General features: G+C 42.6%; 1 protein-coding gene across 2 annotated transcripts; it reads left to right on the forward strand.

Moving 5' to 3' along the window:
* Window positions 1–97: 97 nt before the first annotated feature.
* MRPS26 (mitochondrial ribosomal protein S26) lies at window positions 98–7,373 on the forward strand. Of its 2 annotated transcripts, XM_028499538.2 has the most exons (5): window positions 98–344; window positions 437–583; window positions 671–794; window positions 1,506–1,647; window positions 5,584–7,373. In XM_028499538.2, exons 1-4 carry the CDS (start codon window positions 133–135, stop codon window positions 1,638–1,640), a joined length of 618 nt encoding a protein of 205 aa, XP_028355339.1. In that variant the 5' UTR covers window positions 98–132; the 3' UTR covers window positions 1,641–1,647; window positions 5,584–7,373. The 2 variants fall into 2 exon arrangements, with proteins under 2 accessions (XP_028355339.1, XP_007127199.1); XM_007127137.3 differs by lacking the exon at window positions 5,584–7,373 and having other exon boundaries at window positions 1,506–2,005.
* Window positions 7,374–14,345: the final 6,972 nt, after the last annotated feature.

Genomic DNA, 14,345 nt, shown 5'->3' on the forward strand with positions numbered 1-14,345 from the left:
GGCGGACGCAAATGTCAGCGAGCAACGGAGGGTGGGGGCGGAGCCCGCGGACTACGCGTCCCGTGGTGCCACGCGGCCACTTCCGGGCCCCAGTGATGCCCTGCGGCGCGCCGGACGGTGGGCGGTCTGGCCATGCTTCGCGCGGTGAGCGCTCTGGGTGCGCGGCCCATGGGCCGGCCTCCAGCCCCGTTTCTGCTCCCCGCGCGCTGCCGCAAGACCCGCCACGACCCGCCGGCCAAGTCCAAGGTCGGGCGCGTGTCGACCCCACCCGCTGTGGATCCTGCGGAATTCTTCGTGCTGACGGAGCGTTACCGGCAGTACCGCCAGACGGTGCGCGCCCTCAGGTGTGTGACGGAGGGGGAGGCGGTGCCGTCCGGCGTGTGTGTTAGGGCGGGCGGACGAAGAGAGTGCCGACCTTGGGCGCGTCTCCGTCCAGGCTGGAGTTCGTTTCCGAGGTGCGCAAGAAGATGCACGAGGCCCGGACCGGTGTCTTGGCAGAGCGCAAGGCACGGGAGGACGCCGCTGAGCACCGCGAGCTGATGGCGTGGAACCAGGCGGAGAACCAGCGGCTGCGCGAGCTGCGGTGAGTGGGGCGGGAGGCGGGGCGCGGACGCCTTGTCGGCCCGGAGACATCCAGCCACGCTCAACGTCGGCCTCTCACTCTAACCAGGATGGCCAGGCTGCGGCAGGAGGCGCGGGAGCAGGAGCGGCGACAGGCGGAGGAGGAGGCCCGGCAGGTCCGAGAGGCGCAGGCTTGGGCTCAGCTCAAGGAGCGTGAAGTGCTGCAGCTGCAGGTGGGTCGTGTCTCCAGAGGGTGGGGCTGTAGGCCGCGAACTCCGCCGGTGCCGCGAGTCCTGCGCGCAGCCAGGTGGGGGAGGTGGGGCCCCGGCTACATGCAGAGGGAAGAGAGTAGCCTTGGGTCTTGACACGGGGTTAGCAGGTGAGGATTTGGAAGAAGAGGCGTGCAGGGAGAGTGCCTGTCAGGCGCGAAGACCGGGAGGTGAGAGTTGACACTGCAGTGTTCACGTGGCTAGCCGCTGTCTGAGACTGGCCCCCGCGTTCCCCAAGGAGTTTATATTTTGCCGTGAGGGTGGGAAAGTCACCGAAGGGTTTAAACATTTTGGCCTGGGATGGCAGGTGTGAGAGTTAAAAGCAGGGAGACCAGTTAGAAGTGATCCAGCGAGAATGGATGAGGCTTGAGTTAAAGTAATAGAGGGAGAAGGACAGTTTGAGAGAGATATTGAGAGACTGATTCCACCCAGTGAATTGTCACAGCTGGTGTTCTGGGTTTTGGCCGAAGTGTCCAGGGTATGATTGTCTAAGAGAACTGAATGTGGCAAAGCTGCCTGATGTTCTTCCACTGGAAGGTCAGTGGGGTGCTCAGAGAAGACCTGGGCTGCAGACATCTTTCCCACAGGAGAGCTGGAGCCCCTCCCTCAGTGGGCTAAAGGCTAGCAGGCATGTTCTGAGGGCTCCCATTCAGCTGGCCTTCTCTCTTCCAATAGGAGGAGGCAAAAAACTTCATCACCCGAGAGAACCTGGAGGCGCGGGTAGAAGAAGCGTTGGACTCCCCCAAGAGCTACAATTGGGCCATCACCAGAGAGGGGCTGGTGGTCAGGCCACAGCACAAGGGCTCCTGAGGACCCAGTAAGGACAGTGTCCACCCAGGGACCGTAGGGGTAGGGGGGTTGGGCCTGATCTGGAATAAAGCAGTTGTTTCTTATGAAGGAGGAGGCTCTACCTATTCCAATGCAGCCTTCACTTTTGGGCCTCAGCACCCACCACTTGGTCAGAAACTCCACACACACAGTGCCCTGTTCTGCACCCATGTACAACTCTTAGCAAAGCACCAGACCTTAGACGTTTCCATCTCACAGAGGAGCATAGTCCCCTCGGCAGCCAGGTCATCTCCTGAGTATCATCAAGGTCCAGTGCCTGGCATATTGCAGTCCTTAGGCCAAATCTGGCCTATTGCTTCTTTTTGTAAATAAAGTGTATTGGAACACAGCCACAGCTATTCATTGACTGCTCTCACACTACAATGGCAGCAATGAGCAAGTGCAGCAGAGACCTTATGACTTGCAAAGTCTAAAATATTGTTACATGACTTTTTAAATTGAAATATAGTTGATTTACAATGTTTTGTTTCAGGTGTACGGCAGAGTGATTGAGTTATACATATACATCTATCCTTTTTTAGATTCTTTTCCATTATAGGTTATTACAAGATAATATAGTTCCCTGTGCTGTACCGTAGGTCTTTGCTGGTTATCTGTTTTATATATAGTAATGTGTAAATTTTAATCCCAAACTCCTAATTTAGCTGGGCCCCCCCCCCCCATTATATGACTTTTTTGGGGGTTGGGGAGCCACACCATGCGGCATGCAGAACTTCCCTACCAGGGATCAGACCTGTGCTTCCTGCAGTGGAAGTGCAGAGTCTTAGCCACTGGACCACCAGGGAAGTCCTATATGACTTTTTACAGAAAAAGTTTGTTGACCCCTGATCTAGGGCTTTCAGGGTCCAGCAAGGAGCAGGTATCACCCAGTAACTGAGCCACAAAGTAGCCATTGGCCAAAGACCTGCTTCTGCTTGACCCTGAGTTTTGCTGGCCAGGGTCTGGTGTGCCCAAGACACAGAAGGCAAGAAGACCCCATTTCTTCTGGTGGCCCTCTCCACCCTTGGCCTCGGTGACCCACATTTACCCTGGCAGTGTCAGCTTCCTTGGACCACACACCAGGTTGGTGCTGGCAGAGGCTTGATTGACCTTTATAAGGTCAGTGTGGCTTGTCAAGCACTTGGAGCAAACCAGAAATACTTGTGATTAAAGTTCACAAGGTTGGGGACTTCCCTGGTGGTCCAATGGGTAAGACTCCGTGCTCCCAATGGAGGGGGCCCGGGTTCAATCCCTGGTTGGGAATCTAGATCCTGCATGCATGCCACAGCTAAGAGTCCGCATGCCACAACTAAAAGATCCCGCAGGCCTCAACTAAGACCCAGCACAGCCTAAATAAATAAATATTAAAATAAAATAAAGTTCACAGGTTGAATAAGTGAGCATACAGATCCACAGCCCCTACTCAGGTGCAGGCCCTCCAAGAATATCCAGGGTGAGGAAGAGACATGTTTCTCTGAGCCAGAGCTTATGTCCCTTTGCCACCATTCACTGAACTTTGCCTAGATACCACCAGAGGAAAAAACAAAACAGAATCCTTGCGTCTTTCCCTAATTCCCATGTTGTAGATAGGACCTGAGACCCTCAAGAAATGAAAACCTTTTAGGGAATATGGGCAATCCCTCATGTTCAGGTAGGGAAGCAGGTAATAGAGATGCAAGCAAAGGGCCATGATTATCATAGTGCCTAGGACACAGTCCCCATCAGGGTATTGCATCCCTGAGGGCAATGGCCTCCCTCCTCAGGCTGGTAATAGCTCTTCTTTTCCCTGGTACTGAGCCCAGGCACAGCACAGTGGAGTCCTGGATTTCAGGTGCTCAGCGTAATTTCTAGGGTGAGCTGATGGGCACACGTGGGCCATGGATTGTGCCCACAGCCTTGGGCTTTGTTATGGTGAGGAATGGGCCATCTGGTCCCCTGCAGAGGAAGCCTTTGGTGAGCTTTCACATGGGACATTGAGCCTGTTTGGGGAAGTCCCTGCTTTGTCAGGATCCAGACAAGCCATCTGTCTTCAGGTACAGGAGACAGTGTCATACCTTCTTGAAACTCTGTCTTTGGGCTGTGTTTCCTTCACTGCTGTCCTGCATGGGGCTATAATTCCTTAGCATTCACTGCTGATGGCAGCATGTCATGCAGAGCTACCTGTAAACCAAGCTTGAACATTTTTGTTCTCCACCCACAGCCATCTTACTGGTTTAGGCACAAATAGGCAGTTTAGTAACTTCAGGGTTAATTCAAGCCTAATGCCATCTGTACCTGCATTTAATGGATTGTAAAGTGCTGCTAGGTGCACACGTAAGCTGTCAGGTCATACCCAGTCCAGGTTGCAGAGTTATGTGGTGTCCCACGGAAGAATGCCTAATCTCCAGTAGAACCCTAATAGTTAACCTGATGGGCAGTCTTGCTCAGAAACACCAGGGTCTCTTCTGATTCTTACCTCAAGTTCCAAATACAGTTTGGATCTGCTACAGACAACGTGAGCTTGTACCTCCTAGAGAGAATCTTTTCTTGCTCAAGGCCCCACTGAGTAGTAGATTTGAGGGCTACCCAATAAATGCATTTGGAGCACAATACCCAAATGTAAATGCTTTCACCAAAATTTGAAGAGGCCTACTGTGCTTTGTGCACAATAGGGTAGAGAGGATAGGGGACAAGTAGAATTTGTGTTTCACTTGTTGGGAGAGGTATGCTGACCCCCAAGAACTTGGTTGAGTGAGCACTTTTTTCCCAGGATTTATGTCCCCAATCAAGCACAGGTGTTTTGGGAAGTTCCATGGTGGTCCAGTGGTTAGGACTCGGCGCTTTCACTGCTGTGGCACGGGTTCAATCCCTGGTCGGGCAACTAAGATCCTGCAAGCCCCTGCAAGCCTCGCAGTATGGCCAGAAAAAAAAAGCATAGGTGTTTTACCAAAACACGCAGGATTCTTGCCGCTTCCAATTCTCTAGGAAAAGCAGCATGACGTCAGCGAAGTGGACCACCATTATGTCCTTGGGATGGGTGGTCAGGGTCTTGAGGATTAGGTTGTGCAGAGTTATTCACCTCTTGGGCTGGGTTGTGGTGATATACTGCTGCCAGGGCAAGGCATACTGCTAGTAGTAGTCCAAGTGGACAGAAAAGAATGTATTTGCCACGTGAATGGGTGCCGGGTGCCTCCTCAGTCTGTTCTGTCAGGGAGACCACCTAGACCTCAGTAAGCCTAAAGTCATTCCCCATATTTTTGCAGTATACTCCAGATTTTCTGTGTGTATACAATATTCCCTGAAATCTTTGGGAAATTTCCCCCTGAACTTACCCTGTGGTTATTTTCCTGACATAAGTACAGAAGTGAAATGGATACCTAGGAAACAAGCCTAGTTGACTGCTAAAATGAGGGCAATTCTGAATTCTGGCAGGAAGAGTCAAGCTTGGAACTCTTTTTCCTTCCCAAGTAGGAAATCAGAAGCGATATTTGCAATCCCAAATCCTGAAACAAACAGGCATTTCTCCTGAGGGGTGCTTCGATGATTATTTCCTCAGTGCAGGTAAATGTATAAGCCATGAATGTGAACATCCATGTCTGAGTAAATTCATAGTGCAGTTTACAAAGCCTTGAGATCTAGAACCTGTAAGGAAGAACACCATACTGCCATGGGGCCCAATAAAGTGACGTAAAGAAAGGCAGAGCTGCATAAGCCCCACCCTCACCAGTACTGTACAGTGGCTCTGTGGGTCACTGATATCTAATAATCTTCCACCATTCTTTGGGCATTTTCCCTCGCTGAGGGAAGTGTTATATTCACACTCATTTTTTTAATGCTGGCTCATGCGGGAGAAAATGGTATGAGAGTGGGACTTTGTGTCTGGGAAACCCATAACTGAGGTATAAACGTCAGCCATGACTATTGCACCTTTGCCTGTCACTGCCAGAGCCAAGCCCGCAAGTGCTGGTGCTGGCTGACCCGTTGCTGCTGCTGGAACTGCAGTGCCTGTGCAGGAAGGAACCCAGGAGCCACACTTAACCGCCTCCACTGCTGCTGCAGCTGCCAGAAGTACCAGAAGCTGAGGGGAAATGTGGATTTGCCGTTCCTCTGGCTTTAAAAACATCTTTTGTCAGTGACTCCTATGTTACTGTCATAATGGAAGCCAGCTGGCAAGGAAGGCTGGGAAATGTGTGCAGGCCTCCAGCCTCCTGTGGAACTGAGAGCAATGGTTGAATAACCAGTACAAACCAATTTTTTTAGAAGCACTGTTTCTCACAACTTACAGTATTTAGAATGGGATAGGCAGAATTGTTTTGTGGGGACTTCTTTAAAGTAAGGCGAAATGAAATTTGAGACAGTCATATATTTTGGCAATCAGGGATTCACACTTTCTGAAATTCTGCAAAAATTATCAATAGCAATAAACAGAGCATATCACTAGCTTGTTTTTTAATCTGAAAAATGTGATACTTTCAAATATAATTTTGTCTAAAAACATAGTTTAATTCTTTTAATAATAGACAAATTTTATTTGTCAAGAAGAGTTTCATGTAAAATATCTCAAAATTATTGTTTGGCAAAGGTCATTAAAATACATATTTTTGAAAACAGTTTGTAAGCAGCTGTTCTATATACATCTCTGTTATCATCATTTATCAGGATTGTCACTTCTTTGTGTGAGACACATGGTTTTTTCCCTCTGAATATTTTATTGCTGCCTGTGACATTCAGCACTTTGGAAATTTTTTTAAATGACAAATTTCCCAGACAACATATGGACTGGAAGAAAATATTTGCAAACGATGTGACCAACAAAGGCTTAATTTCCGAAATATACAAACAGCTCATACAACTCAGTATCAAAAAAAAAGACAACCCCACCAAAAAATGGGCAGGAAACTTAAGTATACATTTCTCCAAAGAAGACATACAGAAGACCAACAGGCACATGAAAAGATGCTCAGCATTGCTAATTATTAGAGAAATGCAAATCAAAACTACAATGAGGGATCACCTCATACGGTCAGAATGGCCATCATCAAAAAGTCTACAAATAAATCACTCGGCCCATCGTAGGCCTTCAATAAATCATCATTCCCCCACATTAAAAAAAAAAAGTCTACAAATAATACATGCTGGAGAGTGTGTGGAGAAAAGGGAATCCTTCTACGCTGCTGGTGGGAATGTAAATTGGTGTAGCCACTATGGAGAACAGTATGGAGATTCCTTTAAAAACTAAAAATAGAGTTGCCGTATGATCCAGCAATCCCACTCCTGGGCATATATCTGCAAAAGACGAGGACTCTAATTAGAAAAGATACATGCACCCCAATGTTCATAGCAGCACTATTTACAGTCTCTAAGACACAGACGCAACCTAAGTGTCCATCAACAGATGAATGGATAAAGAAGATGTGTTGTACATATACAATGGACTATTACTCAGCCATAAAAAAGAATGAAATAATGCCATTTGCAGCAATATGGATGTACCTAGAGATTATCATTCTAGGTGAAGTAAATCAAAGACAAATATATGATATCACTTATGTGGAATCTTAAAAAATGATGCAAATGAACTTATTTACAAAACAGAAACAGACTCAGACATAGAAAGCAATGTTACAGTTACCAAAGGGGAAAGGTCAGGGGGAGGGATAAATTGGGAGTTTGGGATTAACAGGTACACACTACTCTATATAAAATAACCAACAAGGACCTACTATATAGCACAGGGAACTATATTCAATATCTTGTAAAAAACCTATAATGAAAAAGAATTTATATGTATATATGTGTATATATATATGTATGTGTGTGTATATATATATATATCTGAATCACTTTGCTGTACACCTGAAACTAACAACATTGTAAATCAACTATACTTCAATTAAAAAATTAAATAAAATTATATAGCCAATAATAACAAGCAATTTCCAGTATTTCAGTTACTTCCTGACCTGGCAAAATTTAAGTTTTTGTTTTTGGATGATCTTTGCAAGTAGAATAACTGCTCCAGAAAACTAATTTGGGGATGACTTGAGCTGATTGAGTCACACCTTGTGGCTTCCGGGACACTTTTGTGAGTTTATAGTAGAAATTAAAAATCTCCAAGAGATATGGGAGTGTTTGCCTGATTTCCCTGCTCACTGCTTCAATCCAGAAATCCATATGAATAAGTTAAAAATAGAGAAAGTGTGGTGAGAGGCTACGTAGCTTAGTGGTTACAAACCTGGTGCAATCTGCCTGGGTTTGAATCCCAGCTCCCCTTCATACTACTTTGTTCCCAATGTCTTTGGGAACATTTCTTAGTCTCTCTATGCCTCAGTTTCCTCAAAAGTAAAATAGGAATAATACTGATATCTACCTGTAAGATTATTGTAATTAAATGAGACATTCATGTAAAGCTAAAGTTCAGTGCTTGGGACTTAGTAGGTGCTCAATACATGTTAAATGCTATTTTTTAATGAAACTAGAGAAGGCCTTAAACTCATACCACGAACTAAAACAATATGGTGATTCCTCAAAAGAATTATATGCCAAATACAGTAAAATTGGGAATCAATTGCCGGAGGAAGCCAAGATCCACTGTGCAGCTTCCCCTACCTCCAGCAGAGGGCAGCCTCACCAAGACAGTGACAGGGCCTTCAAAAGTTGATAAATTTGACTACATTATTTTTACAAAGAAATGAAAGAAGGAAGGGCAGCAGGAACCTAGGTAGTTGTTCTCTCAGTGTGTTTCCTCTAACATCACTCTGTCTCTTAAATCTGTTGCTCTCTGTACGTTTGCAGTCTGCCTCTCTCTGTCTCTCATTTGAAAGTAAGTTGCAGCCATCACAACACTTTATCTCTAAACATTTAAACATATATCATTTCAGAACAAGGTCATTTTCCAAAATAACTCTCATGTTATTATCTACCCAAGAAATCAACTCCCTATTTCCCCCTTCTTCAAGCCTCTGACAACTACCATTCTACTTTCTGTCTCTATGTCTCTATGAATTTGACTATTTTAGATATCTCATATAAGTGAAATCATACAGTATTTGTCTTTTTTGTGACTGGCTTATTCACTTAGCGTGATGTCTTCAAGGTTTATCCATGTTGCATCATGTGTCAGAATTTCCTTTTTTTTTTTTTTTTTAAATTTTTTTCGGGCCATGCCACGCAGCTTTTGGGATCTTAGTTCCCTGACCAGGGATCGAACCCAGGCCCAGCAGTAAAAGCACCAAGTCCTAACCACTGGACTGCCGGGGAATTCCCTCCTTTCTTTTTAAAAAAGTCACAATGATCATTGAAATACAATGGTATTCCTTTGTATGTATATACCACATTTTGTTTACCCATTCATCCACCCATGGACACTTAGGTTGATTCCACATTTTGGCTATTGTGAATAATGTTGCTATGGACATGGGTATACAAATATCTCTTCAAGACCATGCTTTCAATTCTTTTGGATATATACCCCGAAGTAGAATTGCTGGATCATATGGGAATTTTATTTTTAATTTTTTGAGGAATCACATACTATTTTCCATGGCAGCTGTACCATTTTACATTCCCACCAATAGAGCACAAAGGTTCGTTTGTCTACATCCTTGCCAACACGTTATTTTCTGTTTTTGTTTTTGTTTGTTTGGTTGATTTTGATAGATCCCAATGGGTGTCTCATTGTGATTTTTATCTGAATTTTTTAGTTTTGATGAAGCCTAGATTATCAATTTTTTTTCTTTCCTGAATCATGCTTTTGGTGTCATGTCTAAGACTCATTACCTAATCACAGGTAATAAACATTTTTTTCCTACTATTCTAAAAGTTTGATAGTCTTCAATTTTACATTAAGATCTATAATCCATGTCAGTTAATATTTGTATAAGGTGTGAAGTTTAAGTCAAGTTTCATTATTTTACATATGATATCTAGTAGTTCTTGAACCACTTGTTGAAAAGACTAGATTTTCTCCTTTGAATTGCCTTTGAACATTTGTCAAAAATCAACTGACTTGGGACTTCCCTGGTGGCACAGTGGTTAAGAATCCGCCTGCCAATGCAGGGGACATGGGTTCGAGCCCTGGGCCAGGAGGGTCTCACATACCACGGAGCAACTAAGTTCGTGCGCCACAACTACTGAGCCTGCACTCTAGAGCCCTGGAGCCACAACTACTGAGCCCGTGTGCCACAACTGCTGAAGCCCACGTGCCTAGAGCCCATGCTCTGCAACAAAAAGAAGCCACCACAATGAGAAGCCCACGCACCACATCGAAGAGTAGCCCCCACTCACTGCAACTAGAGAAAGCCCACGCGCAACAACAAAGACCCAAGGCAGCCATAAATAAATAATAAATAAACTGACTTTGTCAGTTTCCTGGTTTGGGGTTATGTAAAACACTATCAATGGGGGATCATGAGGGAAGCTGCATAAAAGGTATAGGTTAAATCTCTGTATTATTTTTTGCAACTTTTTGTGAGTCTTTAAATATTTTAAAATACAGTATTTTAAAAAATCAGTTGGCCATATTTGTGTGGACCTATTTTTAGATTCTCTATTGTGTCCCCCTGGTCTATGTGTCTTGATTATTGTAACTTTATGGTAATTCTTAAAATCAGATAGTATGATTCCTCCACCTTTATTCTTCTTTTACCAAATTGTTTTGGCTATTCCAGTTCCTTTGCTTTCCGTTTGAATTTTAGATTCAGCTTGTCTGTAGTTACAAAAATTCCTGCTGGAATTTTGATTAAAGTTGTGATATTGTTTTATCAATTAGATATTATTTTATAACCCACAGTATGACTGTTGGTCAATGTGTTCCATGTGCTTTTGTAAAGAATGTATATTTTAAACAAGTTATGACACAAATGACCCTATCTACGAAACAGAGACAGACTCACAGGCATAGAGAACAGACTTGTGGTTGCCAAGGGAAAGGGGGTTAGGGGAGGGATGGAGTGGGAGTTTGGTGTTAGCAGATATAAGCTATTATATATAGAATGGATAAACAACAAGGTCCTACTATATAGCACAGAGAACTATATTCAATATCCTGTGATAAACCATAATGGAAAAGAATATAAAAAAATATATATATATGGATAACTGAATCACTTTGCTGTATAGCAGAAATTAACACATTGTAAATCAACTATACTTCAATAAAAAGCAACAACAAAAACAAGGACCTACTGTATAGCACAGGGAACTATATTCAATGTCTTGTAAGAATCTGAAAAAGTGTGTATATATCTGAATCACTTTGCTGTACACCTGAAGCTAACACAACATTGTAACTTAACTATACTTCAATATTTTTAAATGGTTAAAAAAAAAATCCCAACAGGAATAAAAACAAAAAGAAAGAATGTATATTTTGTTTTTGAGTGACGTGTATATTGTTTTTGAGTGAAGTATTGTATAAATGTCAATTAGATCCAGCTGGTTGGTAGTGGAGTTCAGTTCTGTATCCTCGTTGATTTTCTGTCTACTACTATCAATTACTGAGAGTGGAATATTAAAGTATTTGATTATAATTGTGGATTTGTCTATTTCTCCTTTTAGTTCTGTTAGTTTTTGCTTCGTGTATTGTTACTGAGTCCAAGCTTGCTCTGCTTTCAGCAAGACAAGCCAATAAATTGGGAGACGAGGTGTTGAGGCAAGGAATAGCATCTTCATTCAGAAAGCTGGCAGACCGAAAAGATAGCAGACTAGTGTACCCCCAAAACACGTCTTATCAGGGTCTGGATGCCAGTTTCTCTTATAGAACGGGGGGAAGAGGTGAGGAAGTAATGTAAAAAGACCATTTGTCTGGCAAAATCTCCTCCCTCAGCCCACATGGGGAGGGGATGAGTTAATTTCTTCTTTTCTGCAGCCATTCACAGGTGGGCAGGGTCAGAATGTCTCTCTGTGAGCTGAATAAAGGCCTTCTAGTTTAATAGTCAGGCAGAGGGGCAGGGTTCCCTGTGGCAGGCCATTTTGTATGCTTACAGCTATAGACAGTGATTATAATAATAACAAAAGCAACGAAAAGCAAAGGTTAAAGTAGAGGAAACAGAACCAACATGGCGTCAGAATGTGCTCTTCCCTGTTACAATTCCACACTGTCAATGTCCATTCCACAGTCTTGTGGAAAAAGGGGCGATGACAGTTCTAACTTCCTGTTGTGTCTCGTCAAATGGATCTTTCTGGGAATGTCCGCCATCAGTGCCAGTGTTCCAAATGTTACTTCTTTTGTTCCTCTTTGGAAAGTGTCTACTTTACACCTGTAGATTAAAGAATATTCACAACCTAAAAGTTGAGAGTTATGTTTTATTCAACGGGAATTTTGAGGACTTCAAGCCCAGGAGGCAACATCTCAAGTTAAGGAATGTAGTGCTTTTCTATGTATGGGAAGATGCAAGAGCCTGGGCTCAATGAAATCATTCCTTTGATACGCACCTCAGCTATCTGGGGCCTGTATCCTGTATTTTCATATCCTGAGTTTCCTCGGGGCTCACCATAGGGAGTGGCTGCAGTCTAATGGCTGATATGGCAGGAAACATTCCATTTCTTAGGTCTTCTCCTCTTGGTTAGGAATTTGACCAATATTTGGGAGACACTTCTTGATCAAATTTTGTCCCACAGCACTGGGAGGCTCATCCCAGATCAGGCAAAAATTCTTAAAATGCAACTCCAGGTGCTAATTTTTGGATTAGGCCCTATCAATAATTAAAGATTCTCTGGATCCTCTGTCAATTATGATCCAGGAGACATTTTCCATTGTTGCTTCTTCCCATACTTAGAATCACATTATTACAATTATTTTATGTTATAAATGTGATCTGTTTCCTCAAGATGTTTAGCCATAAAAGTTTTGTTGGAGGCCTTGTTTCACGCTGGGTACTGTAAGAGACAACAATCTTATAAAATAGGATATAAGTAATGCAGCTAGTAACATTGACAAAGCACAAACAATTTGGAAACGAACAAATTAATACAATGATTAGTATAACTAGTTGTAATCCAGTTGCAATAACGAGTGACCAAAGGAACCATAACTGATTTAATGAGCCATATGCACTTTCACTGTACCAGCCATGCATACTTAGACATGCATGGCTTAATCTTTGAGACAAGCATATACTACTGGCAGGATCAACCAGGTAGAGAGAAAAAGATAAATGTTTTCTCTTTGTTTACAAAGGCATACTTTATCAACCTGTTGTAGGTAATAGCCTAAGAGAAAAGTTTTTTTCTGAAAAACTAAGATTAAAGCTAGTATATTTCCCAAAGTCATAATGTTATAAATCATATTTACCAGTCCTTTCAGTCCCATGTAATTAATTCCTGTTGATCTGGGTGAAGTAATCAGGCTTTCCATTAGTTTTTTTTTTTTTTTTGAATTTTTGAATTTCACTTTATTTTTTTATACAGCAGGTTCTTATTAGTTATCCATTTTATACATATTAGTGTATATAATTAGGTCCCATTTGTTTATTTTTGTTTTTATTTCCATTTCTCTAGGAGATGGGTCAAAAAGGATCTTGCTGTGATTTATGTCATAGAGTGTTCTGCCTATGTTTTCCTTTAAGAGTTTGATAGATATGTCTGGCCTTACATTTATGTCTTTAATCCATTTTGAGTTTATTTTTGTGTGTGGTGTTAGGGAGTGTTCTAATTTCATACTTTTACATGTAGCTGTCCAGTTTTCCCAGCACCACTTATTGAAGAGGCTGTCTTTTCTCCACTGTATATCCTTCCCTCCTTTATCAAAGATAAGGTGACCATATGTGTGTGGGTTTATCTCTGGACTGTCTATCCTGTTCCATTGATCTCTATTTCTGTTTTTGTGCCAGTACCATATTGTCTTGATTACTGTAGCTTTGTAGTATAGTCTGAAATCAGGGAGTCTGATTCCTCCAGCTCTGGTTTTTTCCCTCAAGACTGCTTTGGCTATTTGGGGTCTTTTGTGTCTCCATACAAATTTTAAGATTTTTTGTTCTAGTTCTGTAAAAAATGCCATTGGTAATTTGATAGGGATTGCATTGAATCTGTAGATTGCTTTGGGTAGTATAGTCATTTTCACAATATTGATTCTTCCAATCCAAGAACATGGTATATCTCTCCATCTGTTGGTATCATCTTTAATTTCTTATATCAGAGTCTTATAGTTTTCTGCATATAGGTCTTTTTTTCTCCCTAGGTAGGTTTATTCCTAGGTATTTTATTCTTTTTGTTGCAATGGTAAATGGGAGTGTTTCCTTTATTTCTCTTTCAGATTTTTCATCATTAGATTCATCAGTGATATTGGTCTGTAATTTTCTTTTTTTGTAGTATCTTTGTCTGGTTTTGGTATCAGGGTGATGGTGGTCTCACAGAATGAGTTTGGGAGTGTTCCTCCGCAATTTTTTGGAAGAATTTGTGAAGAATGGTGTTAGCTCTTCTCTAAATGTTTGATAGAATTCACTTGTGAAGGCATCTGGTCCTGGACTTTTGTTTATTGGAAGATTTTTAATCAGTTTCCACTTCATTACTTGTGATTGGTCTGTTCATATTTTCTATTTCTTCCTGGTTCAGTCTTGGAAGGTTATATCTTTCTAAGAATTTGTCCATTTCTTCCAGGTTGACCATTTTATTGGCACAGAGTTGCTTGTAGTAGTCTCTCATGATCCTTTGTATTTCTGCAGTGTCAGTTCTTACTTCTCCTTTTTCATTTCTAATTCTATTGATTTG

Source organism: Physeter macrocephalus, chromosome 14 (genome assembly GCF_002837175.3).
Source record: "Physeter macrocephalus isolate SW-GA chromosome 14, ASM283717v5, whole genome shotgun sequence".
NCBI lineage: Eukaryota > Metazoa > Chordata > Mammalia > Artiodactyla > Physeteridae > Physeter > Physeter macrocephalus.

What these genes read in the sequence shown, in the direction of transcription:
- MRPS26 (XM_028499538.2), top strand. Translation starts at nt 133, where the DNA reads ATGCTTCGCGCGGTGAGCGCTCTGGGTGCGCGGCCCATGGGCCGGCCT. An exon ending in CAGACGGTGCGCGCCCTCAG is followed by an intron (nt 345 to 436) that starts GTGTGTGACGGA and finishes GTCTCCGTCCAG; the next exon opens with GCTGGAGTTCGTTTCCGAGG. An exon ending in GTGAAGTGCTGCAGCTGCAG is followed by an intron (nt 795 to 1,505) that starts GTGGGTCGTGTC and finishes CTCTTCCAATAG; the next exon opens with GAGGAGGCAAAAAACTTCAT.